The 24,699-nt window shown below is 32.6% G+C and overlaps 1 protein-coding gene across 1 annotated transcript; it reads right to left on the bottom strand.

The window, feature by feature from the left end:
• Nucleotides 1–17,088: 17,088 nt before the first annotated feature.
• Nucleotides 17,089–24,337, bottom strand: LOC129219163 (receptor-binding cancer antigen expressed on SiSo cells-like). The gene is made up of 4 exons (XM_054853484.1): nucleotides 24,299–24,337; nucleotides 23,978–24,172; nucleotides 18,983–19,069; nucleotides 17,089–17,593 (listed from the first exon to the last, which is right to left on the bottom strand). Exons 1-4 carry the CDS (start codon nucleotides 24,335–24,337, stop codon nucleotides 17,348–17,350), a joined length of 567 nt encoding a protein of 188 aa, XP_054709459.1. The 3' UTR covers nucleotides 17,089–17,347.
• Nucleotides 24,338–24,699: the final 362 nt, after the last annotated feature.

The following is a 24,699-nucleotide window of genomic DNA, read 5'->3' on the forward strand; positions in this document are numbered from 1 at the left end:
GGTAAACCCACCGTTCATCATATGAGACCAAGTTTTTAACCGACTTCAAAAAGGAGGCGGTTATCAGTTCATACCGTATGTATGTTTTTTTTTTTTGTTTGTCCACTCATAGCGTCTCACCTAGTGAACCGATTTTGATGATTCTTTTTTTAATGGATAGAGGATGGCTCAACTTAGGTCCCATTACTTTGTTTGACCATATTTGTTCTTTAGAAAGAAAGTTATGGGCAAAAAACAGTAAATTTCCCTATTAAATGATTAAAATGATATTGTAGTAAAGTTCGCACTTGTCTTCCGTGGATAACGGTGGCTCAGTGGTAGAATTCTCGTCCCCCACACGAGCAACCTGGGTTCAAATCCCGACTAGGACAAACTGAATTTTACTAAAATTTCGTTTTTACTGTTTCCCGTATTTTCTCGAATGTTCTATTTATTGCTGTATCTTTTCAAGTCTGGAAAGTTCCAGCACTTTTTCAAGTTGTATATAAGGAGATGTAACTTTCATTCGTGGTTCTGAATTAAGATCTCGAGTTGAGACTAACGAGTATTCGCTTCATTTGGCTTTCACATTGTCTTCGCTATCTTCATCTACGCGACAATATGAAACTCATTGTTATAAAAGTTTGGTGCCATATAACTGTAACATTAATAGTAATTGTAATGATAATTTTGAATAAAGGCTTTTCTAAAGCAATACAGTGATATAGAGCCGCACTTCTTACTAGGTAACTTCTTACTTTTACTGAAATATCTACATTTACACTAAAAAGAATGAAATAAAAAAATTTTGAAAAAAAAAAATAGAACCGACTTCAAAATTGCTCTAAAAAGTGAAAAATAATTTTATTCTTTAAACACCATCGATAATACTTTTAAACATAATTTTTGAAGTTGGCGCAAAAACAAAAAGTAAAATCCATTGTAACCATGCTTCGTTCATATTTTTATCAAAAAATCATCCAAACTTAGGAACGAAACATTTATATCGTTACTCAAATATGCTGTCATCAATGCGTAATGCATGTGGTAGTGAAGAAACTGGACCTGGTTAAATTTATACTTGTAGTTGAGTTATGGCTGTGAATGGTTTTATCGATCGTTTTTGCGCCAACTTCAAAAATTATGTTTAAAAGTATTATCGATGGTGTTTAAAGAATAAAATTATTTTTCACTTTTTAGAGCAATTTTGAAGTCGGTTCTATTTTTTTTTTTTCAAAATTTTTTTATTCTTGATCTCGTTGCAGAAATAAAAAGGTGATTCAAAATATTCGTTTTATCAACGGCAAAAGTTGGAAAATGTTTGCATGGAAAATCTTTGCGGGATTTTGCTCTCAATCCCGCTAAACATCATGCGGGATCCCGCGGGATTTGGGATCGGGATTGGAAACCCTAATTTGAATCAGGGAACCAAATTCATACGAAATCAATTAAAATACCCGGGCACCAAAATGGCTGTTCCCGTGTTATTTTACTGTTATTATTTTTAATAATTATTTATTTTTTTGAGGTAAGTGAGGGTCTACCGGGGGCATTTTTTTTTATCGGGTGAAAATTTTGAATTTCCAAAAAAAAAAAAAAGGTTCTTTTCGTTACACGGATATATTATTTTTGAGGTAAAAAAAGTAATATTTATAGATACAATAGTAAAACAGAGATGGCAGCACATTAAGGAGTCTAGAGATCTGCTCGAATTAGCTGGAGGCGCCATCTCACGATCCATGGTGTAACAAAAAACAATTTACTTTTTTTTTTCAAGTAAAATGTGTATTTTAAGTGAAGAGCAATGTAGAAGGTATGAAAAGAAGTGGATTGGTTAAAGAAATCGGTTCTGGCAGAAGGGTATGTCGCGGAAATTATTCCTATTAGTCAAGTATTTTTATTCAAACAAAATTTAACACAGAGGAACATTTTCTGTGATTTAACGGTGAATAATTGTTACAGTATAAGCTAAACCTTATTCTTGGGGGAAAAAACTGATCTTAAATATCAATTTTTAAGTATTTTTTAACTCCTGGCTGGAGCCAGTGGCGCAACTAGATGGGAGAGGGGAAACAGAAGAAACATAATGTCTTGGGAAAATTAAGTTATTTTTAACAAGATAAAAAGAATGTTGAGAAAATTTTTATTCTTTCGAGACGAAATCCTTGTATTAAATGTTTCTAGTAGTTCTAGGTTTATTGGTCAGCTGATTACGTTCTTCTCCTCTTTCCTCTCTCCCCCTTTTCTAATTATCTGAAAATACGAAAGTCTTCTAAATGTTACGCAGTATATAGAACTTTCCCTATTTCAAAATAATTACAGAGCGTCTCAAACTTTGTTTTCACGGTTCGTTTTCCAGAAAATTTCCGGTGGAGAGCCCCCGAACACCTTACACTCTTAACAACATTATAGATTGCGTAATATTCCGTTTTTGGAGCTTCAATTTTGAAAAATTGCCGGGTCTCTAACGTTAATGAATACGAAGGGCTTGGGGCAGAAATGTGACAAGCCACAAGTTGTGACTTTTCGATCAAAATTTTTGTTTCTCATAACTAAAATTGAAATAAACATGACAATGAATTATGTCCTTTGGAGAACTACATATCTGGTTTTAGTATTGCAGAAAATAGAATGTCTATGCAGTGAATAGCCTTTGAAAAATTCTACAAATATATTTTATGAGTTTAAATTGGCCTACATGTCAATACAATATCAGTTCACAACATGTGGCATATCACATTCTTGCCCCGAACCAGGGGCGGATCCAGAAATTTTTGTAAGGGGGGTCAAGTTTCAATGGCGAGCATTATACCTTCTACATTAAGAAGCATCAGTTACGCAGAACTGCCCTCCAAGGGCGAGGGCGCACCCATCATATGCTATTGATCACCTCCCTCCTACATGAGATCAAAACCCTTTTAAACTACCCCCGCACCCCTAAATTTTTCATTGCCACAGTCAGCACCATGAATCATATTCCCTCAAATTCTCTTCAAAAGTCATATTTCTTTAGTCAGACAGGCTGGTCACATAACGGTAGGCTTTGAACGTATGATATTACAGTTATAAAATAGTTGGAAAAAGGACATACACATGTGATTTGAGGTGGAAGAGTGCTCTGAGAAAACGTTAAAGTCATTAGAAATTACCGTTACTTTAAAATTTAACAACAAACTCATAACAACTCAAACACATCAGTAAACGAACTCTGTCAATCCCTTGAATCGTGACGCGATGAGAAGAAATATCTTACAGAACCAAACCAAATAAAGGTTAACATTGATTCCATAAACTATTTTTTCGGATGTAAAATTTTTGTCATAGCGGGGTCAGCTGACCCTTTGATCCTCCCCTGAATCCGCCCCTGCCCCGAACCCTTCCTTTCGTCGCTAAAAAGACGAATGGGCGATCTTACTTTTAAGCATTTTGCAGAAAACCGATTTAAAGATTTCCAGTTTACTGTATCGCTTGAGAACCGCCACCAGTGTGAGGGACAGTAACTTTTTTTATATATTTATTGCACAGATACGCCCATTGGTCATATTATAAAATCGACTTTGGACATTTCTGTGGTGGTTATAACTAACTCATTTTTCGATTTTTTTGAGATGCGCCCACTCGTCTTTTTAGCGACGATTTGATCTACAGTAGCGTTTTTTATACAACAATTTCGAAAAATTTCAGGAGAAAGCTGAATCTTCTCTCTCAGATATCCTCAAAAGAATGACGAAAATTGCGTTTTTAGAACCACAATTTCGAAAAATTTAAGGGGAAGTGAACTTCTGAATCTCTCTAGATAACTTCATTGAATTTCAGTAATATCTTTTAGGACTCCAATATCGAAAAATATCCAGAGGAGAGCTCTACACTTCTTTTCCCTAACATATTACACAAGAATGTCTACAATTGTGATTTTGGAACTTTAAACTTCAATTTCGAAATATTGGGAGGGAGATGGAAATCGATTCGGAAAATCGATCGAGGACAGTATTTTCTCTAACGCAAACATACTGGTATACAGGGTGTTCCGTTTTAAACTGCAAAAATCTCTATTTTCGCAACCGTTAGTCCTAGATGCATGTTTCCCAATTGGAAAAACATTCAAACTCAGGTGCACAGTTAAGAAATTGAAAGTTTGAAGCAAAAATAAAAATGAGTCAAAAAATTCAAAATTTAACATTTTATACGGGCCCTAGGCGGGACCGCCGCGAATCTTAGAGAGAAGGGGAAAATATAATGTGGGCCTGGTCCTTGCAAAACGGGCGATTAGCTAACTGTACGTTTCGTGGATCGATGTTTTAATAAAGATTCGTTGTTCGATGAATATATTCTTCAGTTAAATAATTAGCAATTGTTGTTTTTGTAAACGTTATGCTCCTAGAACTAAATAAAAACTTTAAAGTGTTATTTTTAATAGAAAAGCTTGGGGGCCGTCCCAGCTTCTTTGCTCAACCTTTTATGAACGTTGCCACCCGACGCCCAATTGTATACGTCCCGATTGGGGGCCGTCCCAGCTTCGCTGCTTAATGTTTTATGCACGTTACCACTGTACGCCATGTTTATATGTCCCGCATCCGGTTGGGGACCGTTAAAGCACCCGGTGCTTAACGTTTCGTTAACGTTGCCACCCGACGCCCAATACTATACATCACGTTTGGGGGCCGTCCCAGGTTCGTTGCTTAACGTTTCATTGCACGTTACCAGCCGACGCCTACGTGCATACGAAACGCTTGGGGGCCGTCCAATCTCCCGGTGATTAACGTTTCATTGCACGTTACCAGCCGACGCCTACGTGTATACGAAACGCTTGGGGGCCTTCCCAGCTTTGTTGCTCAAACTTTTATGAACGTTGCCACCCGACGCTCACGTGTATACGTCCCGCGTCCCAGTTGGGGTCGTCACAGCTCCCGGTGCTTAACGTTTTATGCATGTTGCCACTCTACGCCACGTTTATACGTCCCGCATCCGGTTGGGGACCGTTCCAGCACCCGTTGCTTAACGTTTCGTTAATGTTGCCACCCGAGGCCCATTACTATACGTCAAGGTTGGGGGCCGTCCCAGCTTCGTTGCTTAACGTTTTATGCACGTTACCAGTTGACGCCTACCTGTTTACGTCTCGCTTGGGGGCCGTCAAATCTCCCGGTGCTTAACGTTTAACGAACGTTGCCACACGACACCCACTTGTATACGTCCCGGTTGGGGGCATTCCCAGCTTTGTTGCTCAAACTTTTATGAACGTTGCCACCCGACGCTCACGTGTATACGTCCCGCATCCCAGTTGGGGCCGTCACAGCTCCCGGTGCTTAACGTTTTATGCATGTTGCCACTCTACGCCACGTTCATACGTCCCGCATCCGGTTGGGGACCGTTCCAGCACCCGTTGCTTAACGTTTCATTAACGTTGCCACCCGACGCATAATACTATACGACCCGGTTGGGGGCCGTCCCAGCTTCGTAGCTCAACCTTTTATGAACGTTGCCACACGACGCTCACGTGGATACGTCCCGCGTCCCAGTTGGGGCCGTTCCATCTCCCGGTGCTTAACGTTTCATGAACGTTGCTAAACGACGCCCACTTGCATACGTCCCGGTTGGAGGCCGTCCCAGCTTTGTTGCTCAAACTTTTATGAAAGTTGTCACCCGACACCCACGTATTTACGTCCCGCGTCCCAGTTGGGGGCCGTTCCAGCTCCCGGTGCTTAACGTTTCATGAACGTTGCTAAATGACGCCCACTTGCATACGTCCCGGTTGGAGGCCGTCCCAGCTTTGTTGCTCAAACTTTTATGAAAGTTGTCACCCGACACCCACGTATTTACCTCCCGTGTCCCAGTTGGGGGCCGTCCAATCTCCCGGTGCTTAACGTTTCGCGAAACGTTGCCGGCCGACACCCACGTGTATACGTCTTGAGTCCCGGTTGGGGCCGGCACAGCTCCCGGTGCTTAACGTTTCATGAACGTCGCAACCCTAGGCCCACGTGTATACTGCCCTTATCCCGGTTGGGGACCGTTCCAGCCCCCGGTGCTTAACGTTTCATTAACGTTGCCACCCGACGATTACATGCATACGTCCCGAGTCCTGGTTGGGACCGTCGCAGCTCCCATCTTCGTTGCTTAACGTTTTACGCACGTTACCACTCTACGCCACGTTCATACGTCCCGCATCCGGTTGGGGACCGTTAAAGCACCTGGTGCTTAACGTTTCGTTAACGTTGCCACCCAACGCCCAATACTATACGTGACGGTTGGGGGCCGTCCCAGGTTCGTTGCTTAACGTTTTATGCACGTTACCAGCCGAAGCTTACGTGTATAAGACCTACTTGTGCATTCAAAATTCTTCTGCAAGTCGAAGTTTTTTTGAAGTTTAAGTAGTTGCCAAATGTAGAGTCCATAACGTTTTGTGGAGTTCGTAACCAAATTTGGAAAATTAATAAAAATACCAAATTTAGATTTTTATGAAACTTATTTTAGAATATTTAACACCATATGTGAAATTAGAAAATATTCAGTTTAGTGACATAAAATGCATAAGTAAAAATTTTAACAAAAGGGCAGTTCTCAAAAGGTGGGAACAAAAAAGTTAGCTTTGAGCAATTTCAAAAATTTTCAAATTTGACATCAATTTTGCTTTTATTCTACAGCATGCATACCTAGAACACAATATATGAACATGAAAAGACAGCAGGTATTTGTAAAAATTGTTAGTTAGCAAATCAAATCAGCAGTCTGTAGGTAACAGATTTTGGACATTGTTGTCCTGTAGGTAATGGATTTTGGACATCATCATAATGTAAGTTTCACCATTTTTGACAATTGTTAATCTGATTTTTAACTTTTCCAATTAAAATTTTATTTACTACTTTTTGAAATTTAATAATAAAGAGGATATTAATGAAGTACTTGAATGGCTATACATACTGGTCTTTACATATAATAAAGTTTTCGAATGATTTTGAAGAAGTTGATGAAAGGTAAAAAAAAGCTTCATGGAAATAACTATACAAACTCGTAGCTTCTTTTATTAAATAACATTTGTATTTCTCTGGATTATTAACTTTCATTTCTGCAGATATTTTCCAAACTTAGAAAGTACTTCTACTAGAACCTCACTTTTTGTTCTACATCTAGGAGACATAATCTCGTGTGAGCATTAAACTTTGCAATAAATCCTTTTGCAAATAGGTATTAAAAATCAATAATGACTTCAAAAAGCATATAAATACAACACAAATTTCATAAAAGAACTTAATTAAATTGTTTAAAGCTCTTTTTCAAAACATGTTGTTAATTCAAAAGGCTTACTATCTCTCAAATCTCAAGATAGAATGAAAATTACCAACTGATATTTGTTTACAAATCAACTGCAGACGATTTTTTTTTAACTCTAAAAAATTAAAAATAAAAAAATCGCTAGCGCAGGTGATAAAGTCGCCAAAACTGGTGCAGCTGACGATAAACTACATTTGTCAAACTGGAATTCCCCTCTGGCAACCTTTAGCCGCCAATGGAGGTTTGCTTGGCGATTTTAGTGCAAAATGGCTTTTGTTACGAACATAACCAGCCATGTTTCTACTGTAATTTATGTATTGTTCAATGTGTAACGTATTAATTATGCAAAATACCAATGGATTAAAGAAGATAACATTATAATAACCTTTTTTATTGAGGTTAGAAGACAGTGGATCATCAAAAATTATGAATAAAGCCTTGGTTTCCTAGAAGCGAATCGCCGATCTTCGACGTCGCTCATCGACGTAACGCTGAAATCAAAGTCAAGTGGATTCCGACGTGACCACTCAGAACGCCGAATTGGCTCGGGCGCGCATGAGCAGAAGAATCAAGTTTTCGCCTCGGCGAGGAACGACGCCGACGCTAAGCGTGTTCGCTTCTAGGAAACCAATGCTTAAACGGACAGAATTATCGGCGTCAAGATCGTAACGCCATTTGGACATCTCACATGTATGTTTAAGAAAAATCATTTTTCTTTTGAGATACTGCATAAAAGCTTATGAAAACACTTTTAAACAATTAAAAGTTGATTCTAAGGATCGATAAATACCTTTAAAATGAAAACATCATACACTTAGTTCTCAAATAATAGCATTGTAAAGATCGTAACTTTTGGACATACATCAAATTTCAAACTTAGGTTTTTTTAAAATCGTTTACAAAGTAAATAATCTATCTTTACTTTTGTTATTTGTGTAAAATATTAACAAAAAGTTATTCAGTGTAAGATTCATACCTTTAATTATTATTATTATTATTATTTTTTTTTTTTTTTTGAAACGTATGGAAATAATTAAAAAAAAATTTTTTTAATGGTACATTTGCTCAGTTAACATTTTGGTATGTCCAAAATTGTGCCTTTTAGCAAAGAAAATATTTTTTAAGGGCATTTGAAGAGCATTTTTTCCATAATTTATGTCAATTCTTGTCTCTATACAGTATTATAGTTTAACTCAATATTTTTTGAGTTAATTAAAATGAAAGTTAGTTGGTGTTGAAGCTTCTAAGTTGAGGTCTGTGTTTGCTCCCACCTTTTGAGAACTGCCCAAATAAGGAAGATGACTGACAATCATTAGGATGAAAAATAAACTGGTGGAAACAAAGATATTAATTACAAAAATATGAAAATAAAATCTAAACAAAGAAACACCTTTCACCAATACAGTAATAAAATTTTTAAGTGTGAAAGAATAAAATGCAATATAGCAATCGCAAAAAAAAAATAAATAATAATAATAATAATAATAATAAATAATAATAAAACTCCTATTTTGGTTCAATAAAAACATTTTTGTTGAAGATTTGTTTTGTCAAAAACGAAAACATTCCTTCGAGAGCATCCATTTATCATTTAAATATACTATCACTTTCAGCTCCTGTTATCATAAACTATGATACAAAAGCAAAGCAAATATTAAATTAGTTTTAGTTAAAAATAATCAGCAGCTGACATGCATTCTTGCATAAACAGAGGCAGATGTTTGAATTTGAAAAAAAAAAAAAAATTTGAATTTTGACACCTTGAATTCAAATACTTTTCGCAATCACGAGTGTGTTTGTGTGTGGGGGTATGTGAGTTTGTGTGTAGGGGTATGTGTATGTGTGTAGGCATGTGTGTTTGTGTGTAGGGGGTATGTGTATGTATGCGTAGGCATATGTTTGTGTCTGTGAGCAGGCATGAATGTTTGGGTAGTTGTGTGTATGTGTTTGTGCGTGTATGTGTTTGTGTGTGTATGTGTGTGTATGTGTATGTGTGTGTGTAGGACATGGAGCAACCTGGAGATGGCTTTCGCTATAGGAGCAGCATTGTGAGGAGCCGGTCGACGGTGATGGTGCGGAGGGGGGGCGGTGGGAAAATAAAATGATAGGACGCCAAAAAGTCAAGTGAAAGCAATAAGCAATCGTGATTGCTCAAAAAAAAAAAAAGAAAAGAAAAACAACTGAAATGCCGAACTAAAATAAAATGTGTTCTTAAATATGGGACATAAAATTTATAATAAAATAATTAAACTAAATAAATAACGAAATAAGTCAACTAAATAGTTTGTACTATGTTATGTATTTTTAGCATTCAACATACATTTTTGTTTCAGGCATGTCATTTTTGGGGGCCAATTTCTCCCCTCCCTGGCTTTGGAAAATTAATGCTTGTGTGGTTTTTGTTTGTTTGCAGATAAAATTTGCATTCAGTACACATCCTTCGCTAGTCACCTCCGGGGGGGAGGGGGATCAAAGTGATGAGTCAGTTCTAATTTTAATCAAGCAATATAAACGAATATTGTTTTAATGGTTTGATGATTTTTACCTCCTTCTTGTTCCAAAATTTTTGTCACGAAAATAAAAGGAAACATCCATATGCATGGTAAACATAACATTTTTATCAAAGACAAAGATCAGTTACTAATGTTTCTCTGTGCAAAAAAGGGAAGGCATGTAGTTTATCTCAATCCTCACCATACAACAAAAATATTGATTCGGAAATTGTTCTTGAAATTGAGAGTGAGGGGGAGCACCTGACATCAAATGCCTGCATATATCTCTTTCTCCTCCCTCCCTTTGATCAGGCGCACTAAGTAAAATAACTTACAGTAGATACGCCGCATCGGTATAATTGCCGCATCTCGAAAAGAGTAAGAGTCTGCCAAAAAAATTTCAAATGCTCAGAAATGTCGCATTGCCATAAACCCAGCACATAAAAATGATGGGCAACTCCTCGATATTGATGATATATCAGAGTAGAAAATACCCATTAAAAAGAAAAAAAAAGACATATTAGTTAGTAGCTCTATCCCCCAACTTTTAAAAATATGATGAAATAAAAACAAAATATTGCTTTTAAATTGATTTCCGATTTTTCTCCAAAAATCGGGAACGTTTTGACCATCCAGGTTTTGCTACTTTTTTTTTTTTTTTTTGCAAGTTCTCTGTTTGCAAGGAAAGAAAATGAAATTTTATAAATTTTATAATCATGTTTACGATTTAGAAGGAACAATAATCATACTTATGTACGAAAAAAGTTTCCGCGATTATTTTTGAAGTAGTCAGTTTTTGCGAATTTCTGTTATCTGTCGCTTTTATGATGTATAAAATATGTATAGTGTACAAGTTTTTCATTTTTTGCTTCCTTATGTTCCTTTTAAGATTTTACATTGCCTTTTTGTTTAAATTGAGATCCATTTCACTTGTAATTATACAAAAAATTGGCAAATAGGAGATTCGGTTTTTCCCACATTTTTTGAACAGTTGGCCGTTTACTTTACTTAAAGCTTCTAATTGATGAGTAAATAATATATGATTGCATCAGAATGTGCCAGTATCTATTCTTTTTAGTTTCGTTAATACAGCAGGACTGAAGTCAGGGCGATAAAAAGAAAAGTCGATCATAAACACCGCAATGGCAAAAAAAGGCACTTACGAAAATTTAACTTTTAAACACACAAACGCCGCGGCGTTCCTTCCAGGAATTACTGTAGTCATTCAATGAAAAGCTAAGGATCCGTTTGTTCCTTTTACTTTTCAAAATCAAAACATGCATAAAATTATCGGTGTGGCATTGTAAAAATAAGAATCAATGCACAATTAGAAGTGCTATACTAAAAAAAAAGTAGGAAAAAAAAGGAAAAAGTAGGAAAATAAGGAGAGAGCTCTAAAAAGTAGGAAAAACTAGGAAAAATAGGAACTCTTCGGGGTCAGATGGAGTTAAAAGTAGAGAAAATGTTTCACCATTTTACTTTGCCCCACATTCACCTGCTTCATTTCTGCAATTACTCTAGGACTGAAAGTAGTTCTAAAAAGCAATTGGAAATGAAAAATTAAGAGTGTGGAGGCTTTAAAAATAACTGCCAATGTATTCATTGTGCTGAAATTATCACAGAAATCAGTGAAAATCTAAGAGAAATCTTACAAGATAGGAATTTTGAGTAATGCAGTAATTGGTGAAAGAGAAGGATTTCAAATTTCATGAAATTCTGTAGTAAACTACTGCAATGAACGATCACATAGTGATAAGCTTAGTCGGCAAGTATCAAAACATTAAGATATTTTTCTTTAAGATAAATTTATTAAGAATATTTGAGAAATGATAGAAATAAACAGAAAGTGGCAGATTCATCAGAAAAGTGTGAGTGTCTTGAAAAAATATGGAGAGTTGTTGTCAACTGTGGACTTAATTTTTGATTTTCAAAATTTCCTATCTTGTCTTTTTACAATCAATAATATTTGTTACGACATTATTGTAATTTTTTAAAAAATATTTTTAGTTTTTGAAAATTTTGACGACTTTGAAAGAAATAAAGCAAGACGAAAATGAATAAAAAACACTTTCAAAAAAAGAAGAAACTAGAACTTATTGGGAAATGATATGAAATTTTTCCTTGGTTTTATTTTTACAAATAGTTTATGGTTATTTTGTAGCTCCTATTTCAAATTCGAGTTTGAGGGCTCAACTCTTTTTAGGGCCCCTACTGGAATTTAGCTGCCACTGGACATACTGTCCAAATCTTGCACAAAAAGCTGTCTGTATAAGACATTTTGAAACAACATTTTCGATCGGCTAATTGAATTAATGGTTTGACAATTTGCTTTGAAATATGATTTTAATTTATTTGAATAACAATAAAACTGAAATATTTGAATGAAAGAAAGGAATTAGATTTATGATTACATAGTTCAGTAAAGTTAATCCCAAACAACACAAACCAAAGCAAAAGCAATAAAGTATTAAATTAAATGTTTATTTTCACAGATGACATGGCCTTTGTAGAAATGACATAAAAGGATAAATACAATACAAATAAAAATGAGAATGGTTCAAGAAACTTTTTCAAGCACTGTTTTCAATTAGAATTTTTTTAGAATAAACATGTCAAAAGCTCAAAACGACTAGAGAAAAATTTAAAAAGTAGCATACTTATAAATCACTTAAAAACATTTGAAGTGCTAAAGGTAGTCTTAAATAAAAATGATAATTTCTTCAAACAATGTTTTATACTGTTCTCATGCGAAAATTTTAACTAAAGAATAAAAGTTTAACTGCTAAAGATATTACAGATAAGCAATCTTGAAAGCAAATGAGGTCCAGAAAAAATTTCCAATATATTAAACATACTAGACTTCTTCTTTCAAATAATTGCATTAAAAAATAACAATACATAAAAATGATCACAATGCATTTTTAGGTTTTAATTTAACATGAGTAAATCAAAATAAATACTAAGAAACAGATACATACACATAAAAAACAAAAAGAAAACACTGCCTTGAAATGTCCTGATTTCATAAAAACTGGGGACATTTAACAGCAATGAGGAACTTACATTTTTAGTTTTGAGTTTAAAAATAGAGCAGTAAAAATATATATGAATCGATGCGGGAGAGATGACTGGTTTATGAACTCGTTGATCTCATATGCACATTCATATATACCATCGATGATACCACATATACCATGATTCTTATCTTATAGATTTATGAAACTTGGGAAAGAATAAAAATTTTAAGTTGTCCTCTGAAAATAGCCTTTAGGAACTGAATCTGGATGAATCATAAAACACATGTCTGTCCAAAAAAAAAAAAAACAAATATTTACTTTTAAAGGCTATTTGTTGTTTTTCATAAGATGCATTAAATACTTGCAAGTCAAAAGTAAAGGTCAGCAAAAATATTTTTCTCAAAAATTTGTATACATTAACATAGTAAAAAGTTTATAATCAGAAAAAGTACATTTTAAAACTGAAACTTTAAGGTTTATTTTAAAGGGATATAATAAATAGCTCATTACAAATTAGCAGGAAAGAAATACAACATTAATTTCTTCATCCTAGCTAATACATTATTAAATGTGAAAATGAATCCAGTATAACAAAATCAATTACTTTTCAGTTTGTACAATTTAACATTAATTCTAAATAATGAAAAAAAAAATCAATTAAAATATTTTGATAATGCAAAATAAACTCATTCTATATCGGTCCTGGTGGCAGAAGCTTCACTTCATATGCTAGAGGTTGTGGGGTCATTCTTCATCAGTGCCATGGTGTGTAAATTCCTTCTTGTATTGTTAATCTTTGTCTAAACTGCGTAAACATACTTTGTATCATGCCCTTATGTATGTGAAGCTGATTAGCCTCAGTATTAAAATAAAAAAAAAGTGGAATCTTTTCTCATTCAGCAAAAACATGGTGCAAAACAATGAAAATTTTAGGATATTTAGGACAAAGTTTAGAACACTAAAAATTTTAAGACAATTTTGAAACATTAGGAATTTTTAGAAAATTTCGTCAACAATGTGAAGTTTTTATCAAATCAGTTATGTTTGATTACGGGTCAAGTGACTTTTGACAATATTCTTTTTTTCAAAATTAAATGTGAGGGTGATAAACATGGTAGCAAATGGTATGGAAAACATTAGTTTAAATAAACAAATTAGTTAAGAGTACTAAGCTTTATTGGTAAAGTCAGGAAGCAGTAGGATGCCACTGGCAGGAAGTTGGTTGTTCATAAAAATTAATAGAATACCCTAATGTTGGTAGTACACAATGACTGTGTTAAACCTCTACTAACAATTCTTCGCCATTCTATTTGCAATTAATGGAAAGGAGAATACTCAGAATGTCAATATGACATTGACAAAGAATGGCTGACCTGTCTTATTATGAAAAGTACAAGAATGAAATACACTGACATATTGTACAACCAACAAATATGGTACATTATTCTCCTATACAATTTACGTAACCATGATAACATTCAGATACATTTTGCCATGAACAAACTTAATTTTAATGCACAACTACTAATTACTTTGTGCAAACATACTTTTCAGCAAAAAAAAAAAAAACCGCACAATTCAACACCATACAACTACCCTTTTAAGTGAATAAACTATTAATTACCCTCAACACACAGATAAACAGGATATTGCATTTTAAATATTTCCGAGCACTAATCTCGTATAAAAATTTGAAAACATTTAATAGATTTTTTCCAACAAAGATAAAACTAAACGGTATTTAAAATGAATTTAAATGGTTTCATGCAAATTAAAATTCAAAATACAAAGTAAATGGTTTTATAAGTTAAAAACGATCATATTAGAGACCATATTTTTTCTATATGTTATCATCATTTGTGTCTGTAAGCAATGTTGATATTTTATTCTGCACTTCATTTCCGGACAAAGTTTTTGTCTGTTTTAAAAACTTCACTAACAAAATTATTTTCATTATGTTTACAAAACATATTTTTCTTTTGGTTACCTTCCCTTTGAAAAAAAGGTTCACGCTTATTGTTTATATGATCATATCCCAAAATAGTACAATGTGCATTAGTTTTATAAAGCAATACAAGATACAAATGATAAGTATGTATGTAAGTCAAGAAGTAATTCTTATGTCTTGGAATTATAACATATGGATTTCTTTTCCCAATTTATGCAAGTTTTGATTCACGAAAATCCTAATAGCTTCCAAGGGACATTTTGTTGGTCTAAAAGATTTAAGCACTTCAGAAGATGCATTTTGTCCGTAAAGAGGGCCCAGGAGTCTGTAAGAACCTTGCAGTTCCTAATCATCACACTTAACTTTTTTAAATCATTAAAGAAATTTGGAAAACTTGTTACTAACTATGTGTATGTGAGGGATGTCTTTGAGGTAATTTTCAGTAGAGAATTATGCATTTTTTACTTTAGAAAATAAATTATTAAAAAAAGGGGAGCAGAAAAAAAAATGCACTTTGTATATCAACATTACAAAGTTATTAAAAAATTTTTAAGAAAAATTACAGTAAAATGCTAAATAGAAAAAAAAAAAAAAAGTTGCTAAACCATTTTATTTGGTTAAGCATTTTTTTTTAAATAGAATGGCATTATTATATGTTTTTAGTTTTAAATTAAATATTAATTCATTAAAGAAATATTTTTAGGTATAACATTTCATTTTTTTTAATAGCAAGTCATGTAAACGTATCCATGAACTGCTAAATAATGCAATTTCCTTGTTGCTCCATTTATTTAAAACAAAACTAACCCAAAACATTTTTTTTCTTTTAAACAATACAAATGAATTTCAGTAAAAAAAAACAGTAAAACCTTCAAGTAGATGGCATATAAAGAACAACATGTATGTGTCCACTACAAAGAGATATCCCATTGTTGAGAAATAGTGATTAATAAAAATGTCCATGTGTAACATCAGTAATTTTCAAATTTTCTTTCAACAACCAAGTTAAGGAAATCCATTTGCTTCTAATTTGAATTTATGAAGTTAGCTTTCTTAATATAAATTCCGATGAGTCCCCACAAACCTACAGCTTATTCAAAATAAATAGCAAAGTATTTTGAAGGTTCAATATTTGTATAAATATAATATGATGCAGTACAAACACACAACAATATACATTTCCTGCCACTAATTCCATTCTTTCAAAGTAAAATCATTGACTTACTCTCATTTAATAATTCCTGGCACACAACTTGCACTGCTTGCCCCCCCCCCCCCCATGTATAATCAAATATCAATTATCACACGAAAAATTATCCCCTCTTCTAAATCAACAGTTTTCTTTCTTTCCTTTTTTCTTTTTTATTTTTGATAGCAGCAAGAATTTTCAAGTGATGCCAGGGCTAAGGCAGAAATACTTAAAATACACCACCAGCTCAGTTATTCCATCCTCGGATGAAATAACTGAGTTGGTGGTGTATTTTAAGTACATAAGAAGTTATTGAAGGATTGAGAACTTTCATTAAAAATGTCTGTTGAAATTCCGAAATTTCCTCATTATGTCAAATGAAAATATGATGAATTTGAGGAAAGAAATCAATTTTAGATAGGGAGAAAACAAGGATGTACAACAGAGAAAATTTGAAAGTATTACTTCTGCAAAGCGGTCACAAATTCAAAATGTGTGATCATGGGCAATTGGTCTTCAAATATTCCGCCAAATGCACAATGATGTTCCACCTTATGAGGTTTTTTTTTTTTTCAAACTCTACCAGGTTCCACATTGCACCTAATGTCTGAACAATTGATGCATGCATTTATAAGCACTGATAACTTCTGCCATTTTGATGATACGTGTAGCCACTTAAAGGTCAAATTGCACGATGTCCTGAAGGTGGGAAATTTCAATAATATTTTTTACAGGAGTTTATTATTTTGTCACCCATTTGTTTCTATAGACAGGTGACAAAATTATTATGCACACTAAAAGTAGGTACCTTTTGAAATGTAGGAGAGTATTATGGAATGTACCATTACTTAAGCAGGAAAATAAAATTCAAATCATCAGAATGTTATAACAACCAAATATAAAAAAGGATAAAATTTCTAACAGTCATGTATTTTTGGTTTAAATAAAATCTTTCATTTAAACTCTATTTCTTTTGAGTAATATTTTTCTACTTACAACCAGAATCAGCACAGAATCCACATAAAATTCTTTTCAGATTGAAATTTGGCGTTATCTTCTGCTATAGTAAAAATTAACAGATAGCTAAACCCATTGCTGATAACTGAATTATGCTGTTGTACATGAGATTACATAGAACCCTTATTCCCCAAAACTAATTTAAAAAAATAATTTTGTAATCATAACTTTAATGGAAATTGAAAATACTACACAAAATGCCGGTTCTTTTTACATGCTTGTAAAATTCAACAGAAAACAGTTGTGCTAATAAAAACCAACTTTCAGTGACAGTTATTAGCTGAAGTTGAACAAAATATGTAGAAAATATTACATGCATCAATAATGTTAACACCATTGTCTCATTACATCACAAATAGTTTTTCTTAAGTAGTAGGAAAATATTTGCTCTATGTAAAAAAAATCTAAAATGTACCTACTTGTATACATTACTAGAATATCACGATGACTTAGCTTTATCTTTTGAATCAGATAAGCTCATTAATAATGAGTTGGCAGATGTATCTTGCTTAGAAGATCGACGACTTTCTTTTTCTAATTTCCTACGCTGATGTTCAGCTAAACGTTTCTCACGTTCAGCTCGCTTTGTCTCCCTAATCAAAGCATCAGGATCCCAAGATTCATTTAGAGTTTCGTCATCTTCCCAGTTTGAAGGATTATCTTCTATGATTCCCAACTCTGGCCCCTAAATAAATAAAAAAAATAGGATTAATTTTAAAAACAAGAAATTTTAATTCAATTCCTATATGGTTAATATTTTGTAGAGGTTGATTAAAAATTAGTTAAAGAGCAAAATTTTATATTGACTTGTTAAAATAGTTTTAATTAATTTTAAAACACACACAAATACAAAAGTGACAGTAATTATCAGGCTCAGGGTTCAGCTAAGCTTGGCTAGACCTAATCAAATTATGAATCTACAATGAAGACATGAGCCATCTTAAAACTATTCAACCTATTGCAAGTAAAAACTGCTTCTGGTTAACTACTGACAGAAGAATTCCCAGTTATCTTAGGAAGACCGCAGTGGTTCTTTTTATAGGTTTCACTGAACCTAATTGTTTAAGAGACACTTTCTATAGAATCAGAGTGGTGGATTCTCCAGAATGTTCTTTGCATGACTCCAAACAACCAATGACTTTTGAACACTTAGAAAGTAGTATTGTGTTACCTCAATATGAGGACATTGTCAAGAAATATTGGAGAGCTCGTGAACTAATGGCTTACGTGCCAATGTTTGGCATTTGTAAAACAAATAACTTGTTTTAATATTAAGTAAAAAAGAAGTTTAGATATTATTTTATTCTTTTCAAAAATTTGTAAAAGGGGAATGAAAGGCAATTAAATATCAAAACAAATGCAACTGAAAACATATCAGAAAACAAACTGTTAGACATAAAACCAAATGATTGTGTGAAATCATTGGATTTGGAGAAAAAAACAACTTTACCTTAAATGTAAACAGTGAACAATAACCATTTGCCATATTAGACATACATATTTATCAATAATATAGGATTTTTTTAAATATATAATTTTGGAGAAAGCACTTAATGCCAAATCTTTCGATGATCGATAGTTTTCTAGCAACAATTTCATAACATAATGCACTCCATTGGACATATCATTTGGAGACAATTTTCATTATGATAAATGTTCACTCCATTAATTTTGATACAAACATAGCTATAGTACATATAGTAATAAAAACTTTAAATTAACTAGAATTTCTGTAATGTAGATAGTCTGCTCAAAACTTCTATATTCATTGCTACAATATTTTGCTGCCATGAAATTGACAGTAAGAAAATGTCAATCTCCAATGCTTTGACTTTGAATAGGAAAGGAACAAAAAACGGTTACCTAACTTTTAATTTATAATTTTCTTTGCATTACTTTCAAGTTTGAATGCTCATCAAATTCAAAGAAGCTTTTAAAATTATCATAAATCAAAGTAAAAAGTATTTGTGAGTAGCAATTAATAATCAGCATAATCTGCAAAAAAGAATTTAAAAAATAAAAATAAAAAATAAATGAGCTTAATGTATTAAGAAATATTTGTAATAGCACATACAGTCATAACTGCTTTTGGATCTAACGCCAGACGGTTTGAACACATTTGGGAACCTTCTGATTCTCTCAGTTCTTGCTTCAGATAAATCTAGAAGAAAAATATAGTTTTAATGTAAGAAATGAAGAAATTGTTGATGTAATGAATTATTCTTTAACTTGGGCCGTTAGCCAAAATAATGATAAAGCTCAGAAGTTCAAATGAATATTAAAAACAAAACCATTTATTTACATTTATAATAACATCAATTGAATAATTTTAAATACCAAAGAATAGTGTTACCATGGGCGGCCATATGCAAAATTTTAAGAGGAGTGGGGCTCAGACATTTTCCTCACGGTTTAACAGGATATTTTTCCCATGGAAACCAATTTCAGTAGATTAGAGCTATTAAAGTTTGACATTTTTAATAGCTTATTCATCAATTTTATAATTTTATTCCAGTCATTTTTTTAATCTTGTTATACTGTTTAGGTACTTTGATTTTTTTCCATATATGTTGATTCTTCTTCCTGAAAGAAGGCACACCGCTTACCCGTTAAACATTAAGGATGTTTTAGTTTAAAGAAAATGTATAGTTAAAATGAACTGAAATATCAGCAATAAGCTCAAATTTAATGAATTATAATTTAAATTTCATTAACATAACAATATTCATTATTAATAAGAGAATGGCACCTATTGTCAACATATCACTAACTATTAACCAATTTTAATTTAAATTTGATAAAATAATAGTTTTGGAAGGGATTTACAGCTTGTGCCATTTTGGAAGTTCAATTACTAATCAGTTATTGATTTCTTGGCAGGATCAAGTTCCTATTGGACAATAAAATGGATGAAAATCGATTTCTTATCACTTCAGATCATTTTCCAGCACCTTAAGGACTCTGTTAAGAAAGGGAGTTTTATTTCAGTCATTATTTTATCTTGTTATACTGTTTAGGTACTTTGATTTTTTTTTTTTTTCATGTATGCTGATTCTTCTTCCTGAAAGAATGCACACCGTTTCCAAACATCAATTTTGATGAAAAAAACTGCTTTCAGAGGTAAAAATAATTTAATTTTCATAATGATTAATTTCTCCAATCATTGACAAAGTCAATAATTGAGTACAGACCGATCCCAACTTATGTGAGGGATGCGTTCCAAGATTCCTCGCGTAAGTCAAAATTTCGTGTTGTGGAAAAGTGTTGTGTAAATGACTTTTTTATTAACATACCCAATCACTTTAGACATTTTAAAACACCTTTTAAACTGTTTTAGACAATTTTTTAACTATATATTATCGTTTCTTAAACAAAGAGCTGAATTTTTACCATATTTTTAAAAAAGCTACATTATTCAATCTGCACTGTAAGTACTATACAGTAGATACAATAAGTTACATTTATAACTTAAAAATTGAAGATGATGATTTATGTTATATATGTTGTGCAATCTCTCTCTCTCTCTCTCTGATAGTCATTCTAATATATTTCTTCTACAAGAGCAGATTTCAATTTCATATTGTTTGCATTTTGCTTAAACACTACTCTGCAAGCTTCATATTAAAACTAAGGTCTGAACTAACAGATTGCCTTCTTTTGACTTTTAATTATACGTATGAAGTATTCACTCATACCTAATTTTCGTGCTACCTTCAACCCACTTTCTAGCTGGTCAAGCATATGAAGAATCTTTAACTTTTCTTAAACTGTCGCTAACTTTTGCTTTTTGTTTAAATCTTCAAACTTTAGATGAAACAGCGTGCCTAGATGCTACAATATTTCATCACCTTTCATATTTAGAATAAATAAATGAAAATGAGGAGAGGTGATTATACACACTAATAAAGCTATGTTTATAGTGCCGTGTGTGGGAACTTGCGCAAAGTCAGTGATGCTGAAAGGAGGATCAAACATTCACGAAGTCAATAATAACAAAGCCGAAATAGCATCACAATTCCTTTCAATATTTTCGTGTTGAGAGCGAAAAATTCGTTTTAGCTCTAAAATTAGTTCCTCCTGGCATTATAGCCATTTCGCGCCAGTCGTATCGCGGTGTAGTGGGAGTCGACTGTATTTCACAAAGCTATTTTTTATGAGTTCACTGCTTTTATTTTCTCATTTGTAACTGGATGATAATTTTGCTTTTAGAAAGAAAAAAATAATCTGATTGTTGACAGGCCTTTTTATATCCGATTCATGGAAATATCAAAAACTGAACATGTATCTTTGGGTACAGTATATGCAAAAAAAAGGGAAATTGAAGAACAACTAGATTAAGTTGATGACCATTTTAATCATTTTCAATTATTAGTAGTCAACAACTTAAATGATATTGCAGTAGAAGAGATTGACATCAAAAAAGCTTGGGATGCGACAAGATTTAAATTTTTTAAAAAAATATTGTAATAGAATAAAATATTAATGTTTGACTAGAAATAAGTTCATGTCACAATGTTGTGTTACTTAGTTGTTTTTAAAGAATTTATTTATACTGTCTTATATTTAACGTACACTTGCATTTTCATTTCTGCATGTGCTTAAACTAGGTTAAATACGAAGAGGAAAAAAAAGTTTTGGAAACTTTATAACAGCCTGGGTCTTATTGTTACTTTCAAAATGGTATAAGAGTTTTGTGAATGCATCCACAGGAAAGTTACTCATTCACTACTCAATACTTGTTTTTAAAGAAAATTATGCAATTTCTGTTCCTATTGTGTATTTGAAATGTCAGATACCTGACTATTAAAAATATTAGGAAACTGAAACCCTAATTATTTAACATGCGTGATGGAAAACAAAGCATAAAAATTGCCTAAAAATATCACGCAACAATTCCAATACTTAAAACCGACAACATATGGTTTTCAAAATTGAAAAATCTCTCTCTCAGGGGAGAAACAAAACAATCAACAAACTTATTAAAAAATAGTATGGTCGAGTCTCCGTATAGCGAACACGCTATTTAGCAAAGTTCTCTATATAACGAAGCATGTTCAGTGACAGATAGTTTCAATAAAAAAGCATGCAAATCTGTCTCCCTTTAACGAATATCAAACGGCCGATTTTTTCTATTGCAAACTTTTTAAGGGGGAGAAAGTGTGGATGTTTCGGAAAATAGAAGTCTTTCTTCTGTTGCTTTTGTTGAGGATTACTCATTCTCTACAACTTTCTTATCTTGCCTTTAAACATTCATTTCTCTTTGTCAATTTGGGGATGGAAGGGGATTGATTTGAAAGGATGAGGGTAGAATTCCTAGAGGGGGTCAGGTTTCCTAGAAATGTGTTGACACTGGGCTGGAGTCTTGAAGTGACCACTTGCATGTTTTGCTCATTTTCACCTTGCTCTGCAACGTGGTTCATTGTTCTCAAAATGTTGAAGAGAAAGTGCTTGACTATAAAGGAAAATATTTCACTTGTCAATGATGTAGAAAATGGCATTAAGAAGAAAGATTTAGCCGCAAAAATACTGAATTCATGCAAATAGTATCCACTATACTAAAAAACAAGAATTCCATTTTGAGTAAAGCTTGAGAAATGTGCAATTCCAATGCAAAACAAGTAGAAAAATGCATTTAAGATGACGTTGATCACGCCGTTTTAAAGTGCATTCATTCTGTGCGTGATCAGAACTTACCTTGTTTAAAAATTAAGTATAGAAATTTACTATTTTCTGCTTTGCGAAGTTTCTATATAACGAACCTTTTCAAAGGTCCCTTGCGACTTCGTTTTATGGAGACTCGACTGTACCAGTAAATATGAAATATATTTGTAAGTTGTTTATGTTCAAGATAACAATAAGTTTTCAAACAATTTCAATTAATGAATGTTATAAAATGAAGAGATCAAGTTTTGCTATTTACAGTACAATGTTTTTTTACAAAAAAAAAAAAAAAAAAAACAGAAAAATAAGCCAAAAGCAGATATTTACTAAATTTACACAGGTCTATTTTGAACACATATGCAAAAGAAATAAAAATTCGTAAAATGTAGAATATTTCAAAATAGGAACGGAATGTGTGTGGTTTTAATCATTTATGTTAATAAATGTTGCTCTTTGGCATCAAATATTCATGGAAATAACATATTTTTACAAATGGCTTTAATTACCTTGTTTTGCATACTGTTGGCGTAACCTAAAACAGTTATATCTTGAAAAAATAAATCAAAAACTAACTTATAATTGAAGTATTAATTAACAATGAAATGTTGCACTGAAAATTTTCATTCAACTTGGTTATTTCTTCAATTAAAAAAAAAAGTGGTTCTCAATCATTCTGATTAAAACACAGACACTTGTCAAAGAATAATCAAGATCATTCAATTTTTTAGAGTAAGCAACTTTTTAAAGATGCTTAGCTAAAATGACAGGGGGTTTAAACATTTATCAAAAAATATCTTCAAAATTTGGAAGTCTGCTAAGTTTATTAAGAGAGTTGGCAGCTAACTAAATGCATAAAATACAGGCTATTAAAGCATTAGGAACTCAACTCGTATGCCGTTGAAATTATGTTGCCTTGTTTTGATTTTAAATTAAGTGTTCAGTTTCACACATTATGTAAAGGAAAATCATCATTAGTTTTCAAAAGAAAAGTAAAATTTTTATTTAATGTACATTAGGTCCTAAAAATGCGTAACAAAGAAAGTTAAGGACATTTAGGAAAAAATTCAAATTAAGGAGAGTTAAACTAAAAATGAGTTTTAAGGGCCTTTAAGAAGAAAAATGAAAACCAAGGCATTGATTGAAAAGGACTTTTAGAAGCATATGTGCTTTGCATAATGCAAAGCATGAATATAAATAACAATTTCCTTTAAGTGTAAGTTTACACTCAACTCATACACCAGAACTAAGTTAAAGCAGTTAGAAGTCAGGAAAATAAGCCTCATTTCATTCTTTTCAGTGATTTTGGAATTTATTCTCATCATAAGCAATATTTCATTCTTATAATTCTTTAAGAAAATGGAATGCTGAAGAAATTTAAAAATTATAAATATTTGAACAGTTCAAGTACCTTTTTTGGTTTTCTGATTTGAGGCACCATATCTTTGAAGAAATCATCAGCAGGATCATCTTGTGTCAATTTTTCAAAATCTTGTTCAGGTCGATTGCTGCTACCAATTAATGACGATGAAGAACAAGGGGTAGAGCTTGTTGAACTATCAGGCCATAGCTCCCAATGAGACTCAAACTCATGTGTGTTTTCCCCCTTTAAAAATAAAGGTAAGGTTAAGTTTCATAGCCTTAAAGTTCTCAAAAGTAAATTATATATCTAGGAAAACAATAATAATTCTTGAAAGAGCTGTTGCACCAAAAGAAATAATGCCATGCATACAACTGCTGCTGACTGGTTGCGCAGCAGAACAACTAACATTCTGGAGCAACAATAAATGATTTTTTATCCAAAAAAAAAAAAAAAAAATCTCATTGCCACAAAAGAGTTTATCGTTTGTAGAGACTATACTTCAATACTTAAAAAAGTGAAAGTTTAAGGTTCAATACATATATATTTTTAAAAATGCAGGCTAGAAAAAATTGCTTTGAAACTTTAAACTTTCTAAAATACTGTAAGCATCAATCCTTTAAGCTTTACTGTTATTTGAAATAACATTTGTTGATTTCCTAGCACTTTGACATGCTTTTCATCTTCTTTGAGCTTTGGTTTAACTACTTTCAACAATTTTCTTGAGCTTGTTTTTTCCCCCAATGTCTAAACTACTTGGATTTTTATTGCTT

This window comes from Uloborus diversus, chromosome 3 (assembly GCF_026930045.1).
Source record: "Uloborus diversus isolate 005 chromosome 3, Udiv.v.3.1, whole genome shotgun sequence".
In the NCBI taxonomy this organism is placed as follows: domain Eukaryota; kingdom Metazoa; phylum Arthropoda; class Arachnida; order Araneae; family Uloboridae; genus Uloborus; species Uloborus diversus.